The sequence below is a fragment of the Mesoplodon mirus genome (assembly GCF_964341445.2).
Source record: "Mesoplodon mirus genome assembly, chromosome: 18".
Lineage (NCBI taxonomy): Eukaryota > Metazoa > Chordata > Mammalia > Artiodactyla > Ziphiidae > Mesoplodon > Mesoplodon mirus.
The window spans coordinates 37,576,364-37,596,097 of NC_138994.1; the positions used below are offsets into that span (position 1 = coordinate 37,576,364).

General features: G+C 54.9%; 1 protein-coding gene across 6 annotated transcripts; it reads right to left on the reverse strand.

The window, feature by feature from the left end:
- Positions 1-247: 247 nt before the first annotated feature.
- LOC309793008 (forkhead box protein J1-like) lies at positions 248-18,137 on the reverse strand. Of its 6 annotated transcripts, none has more exons than XM_082603104.1 (6): positions 17,908-18,137; positions 16,907-17,379; positions 15,971-16,019; positions 6,419-9,089; positions 3,718-4,375; positions 248-2,047 (listed from the first exon to the last, which is right to left on the reverse strand). In XM_082603104.1, the coding sequence occupies exons 5-6, from the start codon at positions 3,955-3,957 to the stop codon at positions 1,469-1,471; spliced, it is 819 nt and encodes a 272-aa protein (XP_082459230.1). In that variant the 5' UTR covers positions 3,958-4,375; positions 6,419-9,089; positions 15,971-16,019; positions 16,907-17,379; positions 17,908-18,137; the 3' UTR covers positions 248-1,468. The 6 variants fall into 6 exon arrangements, with proteins under 6 accessions (XP_082459230.1, XP_082459232.1, XP_082459234.1 ...); XM_082603106.1 differs by having other exon boundaries at positions 16,907-17,092; positions 17,908-18,004; XM_082603108.1 differs by lacking the exon at positions 17,908-18,137 and having other exon boundaries at positions 6,419-6,575; positions 8,453-9,089; positions 16,907-17,572.
- Positions 18,138-19,734: the final 1,597 nt, after the last annotated feature.

The window sequence follows — 19,734 nt, forward strand, 5'->3', positions numbered from 1 at the left end:
AGCTCGTCCTTTGTGAGTCCCCAGGGACAGGTAGGGGTCTGTGCCTCATTTGCCGCCTGCTCCTGGGGGCTGTGGGTACAGTCTCCCCATTGCACATAGAGAGGTGCCAAGGCCCTGGCTGCAGGGGACCCCCGAGGGCTGCTTCTCTGCCCCTTTCTCTCTGGGGACCCAGAGATCATGAGGAGTGCATCAGGGGACACTCTGCAGGCCTTTGGTGACCCCCATCTTCCTCCCAGCCATTCCCCCTTGGGTCATGGCCTCCCCAAAACTGGCCCATGCTTTTCCCCAGAGAAAGTTGCAAGCAGGTCCATTTTGAGATTTTTTAAAACTTTATTTTTAAAAATGTTTTTATTGTAAATAACTCTCCATGAAAAAGGTTAAATTGCCCGATGGGTTAGGAGAGTGGATGTGGGATGCAGCCCAGGGGGTTTATGGTGGAGCAAGACACTCCCCCGACGGAGTGCAAGCAAGGGCACGGGACCATCCCCCCTTCCTGGTCCCAGTGGTTCTAGCAGTTAAGCCTCAGCTATAGCTACACTCACTTCATTAGTGTGTCTGTCCCCTTTCTCTCTGCAGCTTGGCTGCCGCAGCCCCTAACCTGCAGAACCCCAACTCCCCGCTTCTCTCAGCCTCCAGTTGGGCTCAAAGATTAGGGACACATACTCTCTGCCCCACCTCTAGGGATGAAGCCAGAAGATCCCAGAGGCCTTAGAAAATCTCCTGGCAACACCCAGCACCCCGGACTCATTTCTGTCTCCTCTCTCTTCCCCCCTCCGCCTAGCTCCTCCCCACAGACTGCCGGGAGAGACCTCTAGGGTGTTAATTTGCAGTCACCTAATCAGTATTTCTTGTACCTGGGAACTTTCTCTGGATAGAGACCTGGGGAGGAGAGCAGGAGAGAGAGAAGCTTGGAAGCTAAGGTGTTCTGGGGCGGGCCCTGTACTGATGTTTCCAGCTTGGCCAGGGCCCCTCCAAGCCGCAGCTCTCATAGTGCAGGGCCCTTAGCGTGTCTCTGGGGCAGGGAAGAAGTGGATCAATGAAACACTGTGTGTATGGGGGGCTGGGGAGCGGAGGCAGCAATTTGGGTCCTGGGCCCCAATTCTCAGCCTGCTGGACTAGAATCTGAGGATGGCCTGGACTGGGGGCCGTGTGGCCTCATGGGGTGACCTGGCCCAGCCGCTGCCTGGGCGTTAGGGTGTCCATGGGCCTGAACTGGCGGGGAGGGGGCAGTTTGGGCCAAGGATTCGGTGCTGTCTGGAGGTGGGGCAGGCCCTGGCTCCTTACAAAAGGCACTCAGGTTCGCCCAGTCATGCAGGTCAGAGGCCAGTGTGGCATCCCCAGCCTCAAAGAGGGCCTTGGGGGGCAGGGAGCTACGGGTGCTCTCGTCCCAGGGGTGCTGTAGGAAGGATGTGGCCAGGAAGGTCTCATCAAAGTCCAGGCTGTCGGTAGCCTGCTCCACTGGAGGCCCTCAGATAACAGGGCAGTCGATGTGGTGGCCATGGATGGTGAGGTCCACGTCCCCGTGTGAGGTGGGGCTCAGCGGCGGGCTCAGCTCCAAGGTCTCCAGTGTGCCCAGCTCCCCGTCGAGCATGCCAGTGTCGAAGATGGCCTCCCAGTCAAAGTTGCCCTTGAGGGGTTCAAGCTCACCCTGCTCCTCCTGGGGCAGCAGCAGGGGGCTGGAGGGCCACGGGACATTGGCCACCTGCTTGGGCAGCATCTGTTTAGGCTTACGCCACAGCCTGCCCTCGCCTGCACCCCAGCCCACCTCCCCAGTTGCCTCCTCGAACTCCCGCAGCAGCTGCTGGGCCTCAGTGTTCATGGTCATTGGCCCAGCCCACGGGGCAGTGCTGGGCTCTGGCACAGCCTGGCGGGCAAAGGCAGGGTGGATGTGGACTGGGGGCAGTCGCCGCTTCTTGAAGGCCCCACTCAGCAGCCACTCAGTGTACTGGGGGTCGATGCGCCAGAAGCCCCCCTTGCCTGGCTTGTCCTTCTCCCGAGGCACCTGGATGAAGACCTTGTTTAGGGACAGGTTGTGGTGGATGGAGTTCTGGACACAGGGAGATAGGAGAGAAGGAAGACAGCTGGGTGAGTGGGTGGGGTCAGGGATGGGGGGTTCCTAGCGCAGCCACCACCTTCTCTCCGATGGGGGCAGGGGAGACAGAGGCGCTGCTCCGACCAGGAGGCTCTGGGACACCAGCCACGGGGCACCAGGAGCTGGGAGTGCTGTCGGGGGCTTTTGTTCCCTTTTGCGAGGATATCTGCCTGCTCAGTCATCCGAGCCCTGAGACGCAGGGTGGCTCTCAGTGCCAGCCTTTCCTGCCCTCCCTCCCTTACCACGCCGCTTGTGGCCAGTGGCCAAAGGCCTTGGCTCCCCCAGGGCCGAGATGGCCATCTCCCTCTGCCTCGGCCTGGCTGGCCTTCTCTGTTTGTGAAATGAGTGAGTGGGTTTGAGGGTGTGTGTTGGTGGGGGGGATGAAATGTGGGAGGATCTGATGACTTTCCTTGTTTCTAGAGCCGGCTGCTGGCCTGGGCCCTCACCCACCATGTCCCCCTCCTCCCACCCCAGGCTATGAGGCCTCAGTTGATTATTACACAGCAAAGTGCATAGCTTTCATTCCTGGGGCCTCTCAGGCTTGGGGTAGGGTGGGTATGGTGGAGGGTCTCTGCTTTCTCACCAAGGTTACAAATGGTACCTGCCCCAGGGTCAGGGCCCAAGCAATCGTGGAATAGCTGTGATCACAGGAACTCTGATCCTGTGACCCGTGCCACAGGGAAGGATCTGTGCAGCCTCAGGGTCTCTGTCCCCAAGTAGCCCCTGATCCTGATGGTCGAAGAGGCTCAGGGCAGTGTGTGCCCAGCCTGAATCACCATCCTGCCTTGTTCGCGCCTGGGTGCACAGTCCAAACCACGCTGGGGCACAGGGTTCTGGGGCCTGGTGGGTGGGGCCGGCAGGTGAGTAGTGCCCCCTGGCAAGACTGGGAGGTTTACATGGTGGCCTGGGCCCCTTGGCTGCTCTGTGCCAGGTTCCGGAGACTTGGAACATGAAGCCAGTGTGGGAGGAAAGAGCCCCTGTGGAAAGCACGTGGCTGAGGTAATTGTCCCCCCAGGGAGGTTGATGAGAAGAGGGAGAGGAGTGTAGGCAGGAAACTAGGGAGGGCTTGGGGTGGGGGCTGGCACAGCATCCTTCGGTAGGCCCCGTAGCCCTTCCACTGGGACACAGATGGCCTTCACACCCCGCAGCACGCCCCTCTCCCCTCCCAGAGCCCCTCCAGCCAACTGAAAGCAGGCGGGATGCAGAGCCTGGCAGGAACGATGCTCTGCCTCCAGTCAGGCCCTGACAAACTGACCTTGAGGAGGGTAGTGTCGAGGAATTGCAGGACTTGGGACAAAAATGTGTCCCTCAGTCCATCAACCTACCCTGGGGGGCTGTGTCCACGCATAGTTCAGCCCTGGTCTTTGGGCTGAGCCTGCCGGATGAGTGACAAGTTCTTTCCACTTGAACCTCTATGTCGGCACCCCTACAGCCCTCTGAACATCCTCCCTCCTCCGTCTCTGAAGTCAAAGGGGCAGCAGTCCAAGCACTGGGCTCCCTTGAGGTCCTTCCTGGACGGCCTTCCTCTCTCGGGGCCCTGGCCGTACCGCGCCTACTTGGCCTGCAGATCTGGGATGTGAGTACAATCCGTGTGGGCATGGGGAGGGAAGGAATGCCTCCCCTACCTGCCAGGTGGGATCAGCGTGGCGGAAGTAACAGAAGTTGTCCGTGATCCACTTGTAGATGGCCGACAGGGTGATCTTGGTGGCCTTGCTGGCCTGCATGGCCATGCAGATGAGCGTGGCATAGGAGTAGGGCGACTTCACGTGCGGGTTGGTGGCGTAGTCCACGTCGTCGCGAGACAGGGCCTGCAGCCCCGAGGGGGCGCTAGGCGACATGCACGAGGACGTGGGCTTGCCGGGCATGTGCGGCTGCCCCAGGCAGGAGGGTCCGCCGCCAGGGGAGACCCCGGCTCGGCCGAGCCTGACAGCTCGTGGTAGCCGTGGGGGTCCGTGTCCCCCGAAGTCAGGGCGGGGGTCTTGGCGTTGAGAATGGAGAATTCCTGCAGCCACTGCAGGCTGGTCAGGCTGTCATTCAGGGCGTTGGACTCCTCCAGGCTGCCTTCTGGTCCGGCCTCCTCCACTGCCCCTGCTCCGGAGACGCGTAGCCAGCTCTCCGCCATATATGCAGCGACTCTCCGAGGGAGCGGTCAACATCCACGAGCCGAGGGTGGCCGCCAAGCTCTCCGGCCCGCTGACTCCCACGGCTTCAGTTACACAGCCTCCGGAAGCGTGCTTCCATCCCGCGATCCCGGGTTAGCCTACTCCGAAATGAATATGGTGCCTGCGGGTACCATAGTGGGAACTGAGCACTCTTTCCCCACCCCGAGGGGAGAGTGTGTGCGAGGGGGGAGGCTCCTACTAAAATCGTTCCTGCAGCTGGGGAGGATCTCTTACTGCCGTGGTCTGGGAAGCAGAAGCTGTGCCCGGGGGTCTGACACACACGGGGTTCACCTCGCTCTTTTCCTCTTGGATCTTTTAGAGGAGACTTAATTAGCCAAACGAGGGAATAGTGTAGGGGCATGCGAGGCCACCCCTTTCTCCCTCAAAGCAGGGAATTAACACCCCTCTCTCCGTCCACAACAAATGGAAATTGGGCGAGAGAGTTCAGGAGGGCAGTAGACGGGTCGGGGGGCGGGGGAGGTCGTCTTATCTTTGAAAAGGGATATTAGGATGGGGATCAATGGGAAGGAAAGAAACAAAACAGAGAGTTATAAGGGGGCGGGAAGTGAGTGTCCCCCAAACGCCTCTGATGTCAGTCCCGGGGTCCACCACTTCCGTCGGGGACGGATGGGAGAGCGGGCTGGTACCGACACCCTCCCTTCCCACGGCCTGCAGCCCTACCCATCCCTTACCTGGCTCAGAGCGCAGCCCGGGCCAAAGGAAGTTTCTCGAAGAAATTTCTCCCACAGCCCAACCTCACCGCGGCTCTCTGCTCCCAGCTCGAGGGCCCAGCCAGCAAACCTTGTCGCCACTCACACCCAATGGCGCCTCTCTGAAAGCCAGAGGCCCGGGGACCTGCACTTAGTAGCCGCTCGCAAGGCGTCTCCTGCTGCCATGGCGACGCCCCGCCCATATAAACAGCTTCCGCTTCTGCCATTGGCCAGGGCGTCTCCAAAGTGACTGCGGGCTCTTAACCGCTCTCTCACGCGGTAACTCTCTTCAAACTCCCTCCTGCTGCCCTCTCCCGTGCGACTCAGCTCCCTACCCGCTACCGCATCACGGCTCCTCGCATTCCCGCCCGAGGGCCCCGCGCAGTGCACGGAGAGGCGCGTGACTCTGCGCTGCCACAGAGGCCCCGGGGCCCTCGGCGAGCAGTTCGCTGCGGGAACTGTACTCCACCCCACACCCTTCCCATCTGGGCTGCTCAGAGGTGGCGACGGCTCCTGGGACGCAGCCCGTGGCGCGGGGGCCAGGGCTGGGTGCATGCTTGGGGCTTTCCTTTCCTCTCCTCTGGGCTGCGAGTGGCACTTCCTCACGTTTCTGCAGCCTGTCCCTGTCTCCCGACTGAGTGTCGTCTTGGCGCCTGCAAGCAGGTCTGACTCTCCGATGCCACCTGCCGCTCAGGTCCGCAGAAACCGCAGCCCCGGTAGTAGACACCCTAAGGCGGCTAGGGTAATCCAGTGTTTCCCGGTAAGTGCTCCTTCCCCGCCCCGTCCTCAGCAAGATTCCCAGAAGCTGACATTCCAGAGGCTTCTTCGGAAGTGCTCTCCCTCCTTTCCAGATAGCCTAGGAAACAGAGCCGCTGGGTGAAACCCAGGAAAGCCTTGGACTTGCCAAATTCTTCTACTGGAGTCATTTGCCCCATTAATTTCACCAGCCTTTAAGTGACGGACTAACGGTGGACTGTGGTCCTTCCTCCTCCCCTCCCCCAGCCTCCCTCCAGTCACCAGCTTTCCTGCTCTTCAATTATTGAGGAGCTGCACTTGTAAGTTCTACGGTTGAAGGGGTGAGGGTGAGGGGGTGGAGGTGAGGGCTCCTTATCAGGCCTCTGCGCAGGAGCTGTGCCCGGGGGATGGTACACCAGCTCCCACCCAGAAACATGTCTTTCCCTCTACCCCTTGCCCTCTCTCACTCCTCCATGTCCAGCTTGTCTTCAGTCAAAGAATTAAAGGCGTGCTGGAGAAAGTCGGACGGAAACTTTCACAAATAAGCCAACTGCGCAGTTAACAGCTCTCCTTCCCTTGTGAACAGTTTTATTCATTTTTAAGAATCATGCAGCAGTCCATAAATATTGCATCCTTGACGTCCCCACTGTAGTGTGCCCATGAGTGTACTCCAGGGAGTGAGGGGTACACAGATGGCACAACAGTACACACATACTTACACACACTAGGTGGGCAGATCCTAAAGCACAGTGAGCAAGCAGCATGCCAAGGTCAGGTGAACAGGACACAAACTCTCCCCAGGTGAGATGGCTTAACGTGTGTGGATCCGTGCCCAGGAGATGCCCCAGCGTGGGCATGACCTCTGGTGGGATGGGACTGGGGAGGAGAAGGAAAAAGGGCTCTGTGAGAAGGCTGGGATCACCACACCACCTGGAAGTGAGCTCATAGGTGAGCTCCGACCTGAGTGTGGCAGGAAGGAGCCCCAGGCCTCCGGTTAGTCTGTGTCCTTGTGTGAGAAACCAGGCCCCGTCATATTCTCTGTGGGTCAACTGCTAACAACATGACCATCTCTAGATGATGACTGGGGCGGCTGCCCTGTTCCCTGATCCCAGCCCTTTTGGATGGGATATTGCTGCTCACCAAACAGCTAAATGAGGGCAGAGAGGTGAGGGGAGGGGGGAGAGAGCAGGAACTGTCTGAGAAACAGGAGTGAAGGGCCACTTCTCACCCGGGTATGTCTTGGTTATGGAACCAAGGCCTTTGAGGAATCTCTCTGAGCCTCTTCCTGGGAGAAGACAGACCCTCCAGAAAGGGTGAAGACAATGGCTTCCTCTTAGGGTTCCTGGCCACTGTGGCGACTGTTTGCCTTCATCTCCTTCATCTCAGGTAACACCACACTCTGAATACTACCTGCCGGGAGAGGAGGTGGATCTGTATGCCACCACCCCAGGCTAAGGGAGCGCCCCCTTCCGTAGTGCTTCTGGGGCTCAGACTTCAACGAAATCAGGAAGTGTGGTTATTGCTCGAATCTTCAATATGAAAGGGGCTGTAAGAATGTTTCGGGAAAAGAAAGGACAGTAAATGGGACATGAAACAGCAGAGCCCACTGCAGGATTTCAGAGCAGGTGGACACGGGAACTCAAGGTAGAAGCTGAGATTCAGGCTTGGCTTATGTAGTTTCTGTTTGACCAGAGGCCTCCCCCTGCCCACCCCCAGGGCAGGATGTGAATCACAACCACCAGGCAGTGAGGGTCACCACGCACCTGGCGGCACAATGCAGCCACACAGGAGGTGCAAAAGAAACCCTGGCACTGGGCTCTCTTTGAAGCCTTGGGAAGGACCCTGAAAAGCTCTTCTAGGGCAACAATTCCAACTACTAATTCAGGCCATCATGGTGGGCATAGCCTAGGGCTCTGTCACATCTCAGCCTCACAAACTGTTGGATCCCACTTTGCTTCTCAATCTCATGCTCCACTAAACAACCACCTCTTCCAAAAGTCAGCAGACAATGCATCTATCAGAGAGCTATGAGGAATCCATTGATAACACTAGTGTTGAGAGACGAACAGCCAACAGCTTACGGTCTTGCTGTTTCAGGCTGTTATTTATATGCCCTACACCGGACTGAGGTGGGGTGGACATGTGATTTGAACAATATCTCTAAATCTCTGATGAGCCTATGGAAGGCAGTACCTCCCCATCCCCCCATCAGGCTCAGCTGATCTGGAGGACAGGGGAGGAAAACCGGTGGGGAGGGGAGCCTCCCAGACCAACACTGACCCCAGCTCAGCCCTACCCCCAACCTCCTTTGGGGTTCCTGGGCACCAAATGAGAACCACCGGTCCACCCCTCTCTCAGCCTCTTTCTTCAACTCTTTCAGAAAAGCAGGGTGGAGACGGGGGCAGCAGGGATAAGAATGCCACCTGACAGGGCGGTAGTGATGAAACATGATAATATACGACAGTCCCTAACAAGTGCCTGGTACATAGAGGGGGTCAAAAATGCCTTTGCAGTGTCACCTTAGGATGAAGCTCCAGGCCTTCCTGAGTGCACCTGATCATAAAGAACTCCCCGGTACGTCATCATTTAACTGAGGGGTTCTCAGATTCAAGGCCTCCTTCCTAAGCAGACAAACGAGGCATAGCCTCTGCTACCAGAAGAACTGTTTTCCCAACCAACATTCTGTTGGTTGCCACTGCTTCTTGTCCTTGAGAAAGGAGCTCCTAATGCATTTTAAGGGAATCCCCACTTACAGTGCAATATGGCTTTCCCTTCTCACAGGAGTCATCCATCAACACCACCACAAACTGCAGGTTTCAGATTGGTTATGATGTCCCAGAGACTAGAAAATGCCAGATGGGTGTTTGTAATGAAGTCACCCAAACTCTTGAGTCTTCTTGTTCTACCTCCTAAGGAGAAAAGATGCACAATATATAACCAGTTTGTAGACCACAGCTCCACCTGAAGATCAAGATAGAGTGGAAACGTTCCAGAGACTCTCTGCAAAGGGTCTCATGAGCTGCAGTTCGAGTGGCTTTAGCCCACAAGGAGAAAAGAGGTTTCCAGTCCCTTCTGAGAGGGGAAGGATCACGGTTGCAGAAGAAGATGAGTCTGGGAGAAGGGTCAGGTGCCCTCAGCATCCAGCTTTCACGTGGGTCTAAAAAGTCTCCGTGTGTCTTGCTGAGGATGCCCAGGAGGTCAGAAGTGCCATGAGGCCAGGATGGGATGTGAGAACGGGAGGAGAGCCCTGGTACAGGGTCTGAGGCTCTCAGGTGGCCAAAGGACCCCACATGCAGAGCCTGTCCTCGGGGTCCTCCAGGCTGCCAGAAGATAAGCGTCGGTGCTGCGTGTTCCGATGACTGCCCACGTTGTCGTCAGACTGCCAGGCACCTGAGAAAAAGAAAAGAAGGTTACCAGATCTTTGGTTTGGTCCAGATGGTGTCTCTGGCAGGACAGTCTGGGAGATTGGCATGAAAACTGGCAAGATGTGCATTAACTGGAACTCCCGCAGGGTACAAACCACAGCACGTGAAACTTGGGAGCAGTGGCGCCCACTGGGCTAGTCATGGCCACTGTGGCCCACTGATGGAGGGACATGCAGGATGGTCCTTGTTTTCTGAGCTTGCCCTAGGATCCACTTTTGTATCTTTATTTGGTCTTGAAGTTTGCCTAAGTGTTACAGCAGACCAGGAACAGAAACTGAGTAGGGCTGAGACTTTCATGAGAGCAGGAGGAGGTGAAGGGGATGGAGAAGAGTGTGTTAATTTGGGCTCAGAGTTAGTGTTTGCTGTGGGGGCCAGGGTGGGGCAGGAAGTGACTGGCTGACCAGCAGGGTGCCAGGGACCAAATGGCATGGCAGAGAACAGAGTGACGGCTGTTCCTCTCTTTCTGCACCCGAACAGCACACCGCGATTTGCTATCAGCCGGTGTCACCAAACCAAGGAGACATTAGCTCCAGAGCTTTGGGGTCCCCCGGGTACCATCCATGAAACTCATCATCTTCCCCCCTTGTACTGCAGTTCGTGCAGGAGAAGCACCCACTGCCCATGCTGGAAACCCACTCTTGGTGCTTCTCTCTCCTTCGTGCTCCAATCCATCATGTCCGCCTGCTTGTTCAAGCTTGAGTAAGGTCTAAATCTGTAGTCAGAAAAACGGGATACAGCCCCAGCTTGTAACGTACTGTGTGACCTTGGGCAGGTAACTGTACTTGGAGCCCTGGTTTGGAGACGAGGACTTAACTCCCAGGGATGCTCTGAGACTAAACGAGGCGACATGGGTGAGTGGTGAGCAGGGCGCTGACTCACAGAATGTGCGCGACAACCAGCCGCCCCACAGGCCTTGTTCAGGCTACACTCATCTCCCCCAAGTCGTCCTCCCAGCCCACAGACTGGCTCCATCTGATTCCTTCCCACCAGTGCCGAGAGATGCCATTTCTGAAGTGACAGGATGAAGCCCTAACACCCTGAGGTTGGGGAAAGCCTTCCATCCTCTGGCCGAGGACTGCTGAGCTGCCTCTTCCATCACCTGCACCCAGAAGGCCCCCCCCGAAGCCAGATGGGGTCCAGCGTGCTCTGAAGTGCTCCCCCACTGGCCCGTACCACCACCCCATTTCTCATGCTGTGTGGAAATTGCTGGATCCTCCAGCACACGGTGATCTCCTCCAGGGCAGAGCCGAGAGCCATGCCCATCAGAGGCCTCAGTTGGTGGACGGAGCCGGCTGACCCTGGAGGGTGGGCGTGAGGCTCACTGCGTCACGTTTGAGGGAGGCCACTCACAAATGTCTGGGGTCAGCTTCAGGTTAGGCCAGCCCAAGACACGAAACCCTTTAATGGCAGAAACACTAGGATTCAGCGGGTATAAACTGTGTATACCCATAAATGTCCTGGTGTGCTAATCCGCCCTAAGGCTCTAATAATAGTCTTGTGGAGGTGGACCCCAGGGGAAGGGGAGTGAGTGGGACAGGAAACGCTTAGGTATCTCTCACAGCCAGACGGAAAGGGGGATCTCCACTCCCTGGGGGTACCAGGGTCCGGCATATGGGTCCACAGTGCTTTTCCCCTCTAAGGGTGACAGGATGAAGAGCAGGCAAGGTTGCCCTTTTAAGTTAGGAACACCCAGATGAAATAAGTTGTTCCTTCATTTTATTTAATTTGGTAGATCTCATACTTATTCCTCTGTGTTTATGGGGCAGGAATCCAGAACTGCGGCTGTTCAGTAGGAAAGACCAAAAGCAAATGGTAAACAGGAGAGAAGAGTCACACACACACACACACACAAACACACACACACGCACACGGATACACACATGCACACACACACACACACAAAGTCAAATCAAAACACTGCCGCAGCCTCGCCGCCACCACCACTGGCTGCCAGGCTGCCTGGCTCTGAATTCTTGAGTCCTTGCTACAAACACCACCGGTCCAGATTCTGAGCCAGGGATGAAAACTGGCTCCTTCTGAAACAGCCTCAAGACTCAGACCTGTACTCTCTGTTCTCCCAGTCTTCTTGGTACAGTCGGTGGTGCTCTTTCCTCTAAAAAGGCTTCTTCTGCCAGACCCTCGGCGAAACCCTGCTGCTCTGCGCATCCTGGATGCAGAAGGTAAGCCTGGAAGGCACAGGAGGACTTCCTGAGCGAGTGCTACCATTCTGTCCAGCCCTCAGCCAGAAAAGGGAGCCTGGAGATTAAAAATCCTTCATGGGAGGTAGAGAATGGTGGTTCCCACTTAATTCCATCCTCAGGCTCAGAAACGGGGGAGTGAAGAGACCTCTAGAGGCAGATTTGGGGAGCACATCTAGGGGGATTCCACACACCTCTTTCCTGCCTCTACCCAGCCACTAATTAAATTTTAGGTCTGTAACAGTTCCACCATCTTGTAGAGTTTCTCTCCAGGAAAAGAGAAAGTTAATTCAGATTTTTCCTTAGTATCTGTGAAGCATAACCCTTCCTAGTGGCATCTTAGTCTTGGGTTATTTCAGGGCTCCATAAGTACTTTTCTTTGTTTTGTTTTTGGCTGTGCAGTGGCTTTGAGGATCTTAGTTCTCCGACCAGGGATTGAACCAGGCCACTGCAGTGAAAGGGCTGAGTCCTAACCACTGGACTGCAAGGGAATTCCCTCCATAAGTACTTTTAGATTTCATCGGTATGCCCACTCCTGTCCAATCTCGTCATTTAAAAACATCTGTCTCGGGCTTCCCTGGTGGTGCAGTGGTTGAGAGTCTGCCTGCCGAAGCAGGGGACACGGGTTCGTGCCCCGGTTTGGGAAGATCCCACATGCCACGGAGTGGCTGGGCTTGTAAGCCATGGCCGCTGAGCCTGCACGTCCGGAGCCTGTGCTCCGCAATGGGAGAGGCCACAACAGTAAGAGGCCCGCGTACCACAAAACAAAACAAAACAAAAACATTTGTATTTCCACTAATAAACTCAAATTATCATTGATTTTTCCCATCACACTCCCCAGAGCCTTTTCACAAAATTGTCACTGGTCCCCTAACCACTATCCTGCCGCCTCTGTGATACTCCATCAGATTCCTTGGAGCCCCATCTACCTACACAGCCTCGCGATTCTAATCGGCTCACCACCTACAATGGTCAACTCAGATTTCCTCCCTTTGAGAACCTTGCAGAACAATCTCAGAACATACCATCGCCCCCCCACCCCCCCCTTTGATCTTGGGGCCAAAGAAGACCCAGAGTCTTCTTAGGGGAAGAGCTGCTGGAATGACACAGGTGCTTTCTCAAGATCACTCCCACAAGGGTGATGAGAGCAGCGAGGATGGGGCCCTAAGCCATCCTTGCCGCTAGCTGGGGCTCCTGGCAGAGCACCTGTGGGCCTGGGGAGGGTGGACCATGGGATGCTCCCCGGGCTCCCTCCTTGTGGGCGCTCCGTGATGGGAGTGGCATCCATGTGGGGAGGGAAACAGCGTGGAGAGGGAGACCAAGTGCCTGAGAAGCTGTCCTGACGGCCAAGCCAGCCTGAGGCACCTCAGTCCTAGGATGGAAATTTGAACTTACAGCTGAGCGTGGTGAGGTCTGTTGATTCCACGGGAACTACCACAGTGGATGCTCCTGTCATTAACCTGACATTAACCCGACAGATGCTTCCAGAGAGTTCCCCAGCTCTTTACTACCAGTGTGACACGAAGAGCAGAACCCAATAAACATTTTACCAAGAGAGCACATGCACTTTCATTCTCCCGTAAGAGCCCTTGAGACCTCGGGGTGAGGCTACGATGCGATCCTCAACTCCCTCCTCCGGCACCCGCCACTGTCATTCGGTTTCATGTCTGGCCTGAACGGTGAAGCCAGAGCCATGGTTGGTGAAGCCCTTGGTGAGCACGGAGCAGAGGGACATCAGTGCCCAGAGTGTGACTGACAGGTGGGCTCCTCCTGAGAACTCATCCCGGATTCAGTTTAGTGTCATGAGAAGGAATAAGGGGCACCTTGATGGCCCTGATTGAGTTTATAGAGTTAGGGCTCCAGGGAGAAGAGTCACCCTCGACCCCTGATCGTTCCTTTGGGATCCGAATCTAGGGAGCACAAGGCAACTGGTGGTAGCCCAGGGCTCACTGGGTCACAGAGCTAGTCTATAAAATGCTGGCTTTGAAATTCCTCTCTGATCCTAACTAAACACACTCCTCTGAGGGGCTACAGGTTCCCTTTTCAATGGCTCAGGCTCTCTTTCCAAGACCTTATCATAGACGCCGTGTCTGCCTTAAACTGCCTGTTGATGGAAACAAGACCAGGCCCCCTGCCATGGGATCTGCAAGATCATGATGGAGAGGACACAGTCAGGTCAAATTGGAAGGCTTTGGAGGTATTTTTGTGCCTTTCTCCATGCCCAAATAGTTTCGCTTAGAGCAGAGTCGCTCTTTGCCCAAGGACTCTCCCAAGGCTGCCTCACTTCCTTTCAGCAACTGGCTCCCAGCACCTTAGCAAAGCCCATGCCTTCTTGCAGGAACTGCAGGGCAGGAGATGGGTGTCCCAGGGTGAGAGCAGGGGTGTGAGCAGGGGAGCGTCTCCCACCAAGATCATGTTCAGCAGACTGCCACTCACTGGGTAAGCAGACCGCAGAGCACAGCTTATTGTCCAGTGCTTTCACACTGGCGATGTCAAAGTCATTGTTATTGTCACACTCCATACCTAGAAATGCGAATGTCCTCTGGCCTGTAAGGGAGTTAAGGCAGTTAGAGAGGGCCTGGCTGTGTTTTTCTCTGCTTCGCTGTCCTTAAAATAAAAATCTTAAGGATGGAGACAAAAAACATCAAATCATATGTTAAAAAAAGACAATAATTAAGTGGGTAGATTGGACAATAAAGGAAACTGTGTGGGTGTGTTTGTGTTCTCGCTCTGTTCTCCTCTGTTTCCTTACCTGGCCCCTTTCCAGCCTTCGTTCCTGGGAAATCAGACGCTGGGGAGGTCTGTGGGATTCGGACACGCAGACACGGGCCCAGAGCAGAGCTAATCCAGGCTGGAAGAGCTAGGAGAGCCACGGGGGAAGTGACCCCGGGCTCCGGCCTGTGTCTGTCGGTGCACGTGGGGTGTGTTTATGACCACAAGGCTCTGAGAAATGACTAATACATAAAATGGCAATTAAAGCTCTTTGGTCCCGTAATTGTGCACCTCAAATCAAAGAATCGCTTCGTTCGCAAAATTATGATTTATTAACTTTGAGACTTAATTTGCTATTCTGAGTATGTTTTAAGGGGCTGACTAGAAACCAGCCGTGTAAAATGGGAAGGGGACAATTTAGATGCTATTTTTTTCAAGCCCCCCACCCGGTTTTTTTTCCTTGGTGAAAGGGAGAGGAAGAAACATGCATCTACTGCGTACGTCATGTCAGGTGGAAACCACATATGGAATGTCAGGCGGAAACCACGTACTACCCTGGGCCTTTTATAAGCAAATATTCTACTGGGGACGACAATCACAATGGAGATCTCGGAGCCTTGTGCCCTGAAGATATCAACCGAGGGGAGGTAGCGCCCAACCCCGGCTTGGTTGGCGTGCGCATGCGGCAGAGGCACAGCCTGGGCGACCACCCCTCCTCCGGCACTACTTTGCCAGGAGAGAGTGGTCATGTGCACATGCGCACCCCCTGAACACCACACCGCCCACCAAGCAACTGCCATGGCCAAAGCAGAAGCGACTAGCGTGACATCTGCATCCAGGCTGGGATCCAGGTTTGCTCTGGAGGTTGCCCTTCTGTGGAGGCACCTCAGAGGAGCAGAGGGAACAGACACCGGTTCCTGGGACGCCTGGTCCTACACTCCCAGGTGGGATTTCCAGGTCACATCCCCACCCCAACTTCCTTGCTCTATATGTAGGTCGTTCCTTTGCTTCTCGGCTTACTAGAAACAAAATTCTTCCGATTGAAGATATGATTGACCTTATTTACAAAACAGAAATAGAGTCACAGGTGTAGAAAACAAACTTATGGTTATGGCGGGGGGCAAGGGAGGGGAGGGATAAATTGGGAGATTGGGATTGACATATACACACTACTATATATAAAATAGATAACTAATAAGGACCTGCTGTAGAGCACAGGGGACTCTACTCAGTACCCTGTAATGGCCTATATGGGCAAAGAATCTAAAAACAGAGTGGATATATGTATATGTATAATTGATTCACGTTGCTGTACAGCAGAAACTAACACAACATTGTAAACCAACTCTTCCAATTTAAAAAAATATATCTACTTGAGGCCTGAATGATGGTAAAGGGACTCGTTCCAATAGCCTACAAAAACTAGTGTACGCTGAGCTGCTAACGTCTCTTCCCCTCACCTTTGCTGTGCCGCCAGGGCTGTGAGCCTTCTGCTACTGTAACATCAGCCGTTTTCTTCACTAAAGCAGGAAAACCTACTGCCTAACAGTCGGTTCCCCCAAGGGGAGGAAGCTGTTCTCCTGCTGCAGATGAACTTTGGGGCTGCTAGAGCAGTTCTGTGAGACTCAGCTGAGAAGCTGAAGCAGGAAGGAAGGGGATGGCAGTTGCCCAAGAAGCTTCAGGATCTACTCAACGTAGATGGAGAACTCCATGTACCTTCTGCAGCCTTGGCTCAGAGGCCCAGAAAGAGCCAGGAAGGCTGCTGAGGTCCTCAGATACCCTGCTTGCTTTGATATTCCATCAAGAAGACAACCTTTCCCCAAAGCCACACCCTTGAGCAGTGCCACCAAGTCACACCAGTGCCCCTTTCTGTACCCTTCAGAGAATACCCGGGAGAGAAATATAATAAAAGGGAGCAAAAGACCAGGTCTTTTACCATCTTCTTGTGTGGGTGATCCGTCCTCTTCTTCTAGAACCTCATTTCCCTAGGACAGAAGGAAGGCACTGTGAGTCCATAAAGCAGTGAAATGAGTCTACTGATTGTCAGAAGACAGAACTAATCACCCTCATGGTATCCATACATTTCCTGTCTGTGTGAGATGGCTGGGAGGCCCAGCAGAGGCAGATTTTGCTTGGCGAGGCAGGATCGGCCCGTAGGGACCAGGTTTGAGGCACGTTCCAGAGGCACCAGGTCTGAGGCACCTTACAGAGGGACCCTGGGACTGTCAGGAATAGCCTTGGTAATAGTTTAGCTCACACTGTTTCTCTCAGGTGGAAATCAAAGTTGTCAAATGAAAAAGCAAACCGTGAGATCATAAAACTTTCAGAAACCCTTTAGGATCCCCAACCCCATCCAGATACTACTTTGAGAATATCTGGCTGAAGAGAAAGTTGTAGAGTCCCCACTGGGAGCTGGGCATTCCATATACTTCGGCCACACCTCCGTCAGAGCACTTCTCACGCTGAGTTATAACTCTGATTCCTCCGTCAGACAGAGTTCCGGGATGGGTGGGATGGGTGGATTGGGGCGTGGGCAGGCAAAAGCCAAGTCACTCGGTCTTTGTGTCCCCCAGTGCCAGGAAGCTGTGAGATGCCTGTACCAGGTAAATACTAAGTGAATTGGAGGACAAACACCCTCTCAAGGGTCTGGCCTGGAAGACTTCCCTCTGGAACTCACCCCACGCCTATTACGCTGAGACTAGCGCCCTCTGCTAATCGGACAGTCCCTCTGCCTGCACCCTGCCTCTAACAGATCCAAGTGCACCACCTTGGAAGGCTTCTTCCAGAACAGCCCCCATCCTATTTGCATCCTCTGCAAGCGCCAGCAGTCCCTCTGACCAGGGAGCGGCACCAGCGTCCACCCTGCTCTTACCTCTGCATCCTGCTCTTCGGCGGCGGCGGTGATACCCGCAAAGTTGCAGTCTGGAGACGCTGCTGGCGTCACCTGCAAAGGAGCAACAAAAGGTGCAGATGCCACGGGCTCTCCTACCCAGCTCGCCTGGCAGCAAACCCAAACCAAGTCCTCAGGACAGAAGTGGTGCCACAAGGAAGATCACATCTGAGGGCATATTTGATTCAGCGACACGGTACCTTGTTTTCCACGGCTCCCCTCCCAAGCACTGGGGGGCTTTGTCGATCTCCCTGGCAGGCCCTGGACTGAGCTCCTTGGGACTCGAGTACAGAGCAGAGCAGAGCGGCGAGGGTGATCCCATGCTCCTCTCTTACCTCTGCTTCTTCTGAGGGGGTCCTGCTGGCAGCCCGGGGTCAGGGGAGAGCCTCCCCGTCCCCTTCTGTGCCAGGGGCGATGTAGGAGCCGGACATGGAGGAGACGGTGTCGGTGCTGATCTGGGAGGACACCATGGACATGACCGACTGGGCCAGACTGCTGCTGGCAGGGCCTTTGGAGACAGGAGTTGGAGGAAGGACTCGGAGGTCAGGCCCGGCTGCTGTGAGTGCACTGGGAGCAGAGCTCTCTCGCTGCACCCGGGCAGTGAGGACACCAGCGGCCTGGCCTTGCCCTCACCAAATAGGGTTTAGATGCAAGGTTTTCCAAGGTTTGGCTGCTTTATATTTTAGAACTCCAAACTCAACCTCAGGGATGAGGGATTTGCTTTTCCCTGTCATAATGTTAAAGAAAACCTTACGACAGCAGGACTGGGAGTGAGATACCTGCTTCTCCCACAGCTCAGCTGCTAGACCGCCCTCTCATTGCAAGGGAGCGAGTCTCACTTCCTCTCAAGACGGGGCCTATTTTGTCTGCTGCTTAGGTATTAATTTGCTGCTCCCCAGTCCATTCGGGAGGAAATATTAGATGCACTACGGACTCCGCTGATGGGGAAGGACCTGCAGTTGTTCCCGCCCACCATCATGTACCTTCTGGGGAGGAAACTGTGGAGGAGAGAGACGTCCCTGTGCAGGACGACTGGTCAATAGCTCCTTTCGGTGACAAGGTCAGGTTCTCACTTTCTGGGGTGATGCCACATTCCTGGGAGGGAAAGAAGTAAGCGCCAGTCAAACATGTTAGAGGGGAGGTGTCAGGGAAGGGGCCCCGGGCGAGGAGGAGGAAAGGGGATCTGGGAAGGGCGGCAGGAGGCAACGTGCAGAGTGAGGGCTGGTCTCTCCTCTCATCACTTCTTTGCACCCCTGACCCGGAGTGGCTCTCTCCCGGCGGGAGGTGCAAGCACATCCTCCCCGAGGCCCAGCAGCTTCTGGAGCCACACAAAGACCGCAGCTCAGGTGATACAGGTCACCCAGCAGCTGTGACACGGGAACACCCCAGGTTTCCCCAGGATCACAAACAGCTCTCCTTTTTTTTGTGGTATGCAGACAAACAGCTCTTCTTCTGAAGGGAGATAACACAAAACCAGCAGAGGCCCCGGTACCTGCTGGGCTTCTCCTCTGGGATGGAGGGTTAGTTCCAGGTTGATGGATGTAATACAAACACCACCTGTCCCCCAGCCCACGCCTGGCACCCCCATCAGTCACCTGGGCTCACAACCACGGTGCACCCCAGGGCAGATGCAAAGGCCTACTGATTCTCTTTCTACAGCCTGTGTTCTCTCTTCCAGGTCTTCTTTTCTTAAAACCTTGGTTCATGGGCTTCCCTGGTGGCACAGTGGTTAAGAATCTGCCTACCAATGCAGGGGATACGGGTTCAAGCCCTGGTCTGGGAAGATCCCACATGCCACGGAGCAACTATGCCCATGAGCCACAACTACTGAGCCTGTGTGCCACAAATACTGAGCCCGCGTGCCACAACTACTGAACCCGCGTGCCACAACTACTGAAGCCCGCGTGCCCAGAGCCCGTGCTCTGCAACAAAAGAAGCTGCCACAATGAGAAGCCCACACACCACGATCAAGAGTAGCCCTCGCTCGCCACAACTAGAGAAAGCCCGCATGCAGCAACAGAGACCCAGCGCAGCGAATAAATTAAAAAAAATAAAAATAAAAATAAAGGTTGTATTAGTCCACTCAGGAAAACAAACCACACCAGGTATTTTAACAGAGAATTTAATCGAACTGGTTAAACAGGCACCGGAGAACAAAAACACAAAAAGGAGACAGTGAGCTGACAGAGTCACCTCAGGAAGCGGCTACAACCCCTGGGGCTGAGGGAATCAAGGGGAGAGGTGGGGGCTATCAGCCTAGAGGCCCCCTGGGGGTTGGACTCTGGTCTCTGGGTACCACCCTTTCTCTTCCTTCAGCCCTGCAGACCCTCTGGCGCCCTCCATTGACAGAGCCTGGAAGTGGAGAAACCTGGCCGAAGAGTCCCTGCCCCAGAATTACCCAGCCCAGGTTAGAGGGTGGTTTGGGGCTGGGAGACAACAGCTGAAATGTTAACTGTGAAACAACTTTGTAGACTGTAAATGTTACCCACTAGTACTTATTATTTTCATTACTTCTATTAAGTGCCTGAGATAACTCTCCCTCTTTTTTTTTTGCCACGCCACGCATCTTGCAGGGATCTTAGTTCCCCGACCAGGGGGTCGAACCCCTGCCCCCTGCAGTGGAGGCACGGAGTCTTACCCACTGGACCCCCAGGGAAGTCCTCTCCCCTTCTTTCTTTTAAAAATATTTAACAGTATGGATTAATAGAGGATATGCACCTTTGGTGTTAAAAGCATTTAAATTTTTAAGAAATGGAAAACATGGGACTACGTTCTATTCTATAATTATAGCAACCTTTACCGCAAAGCTC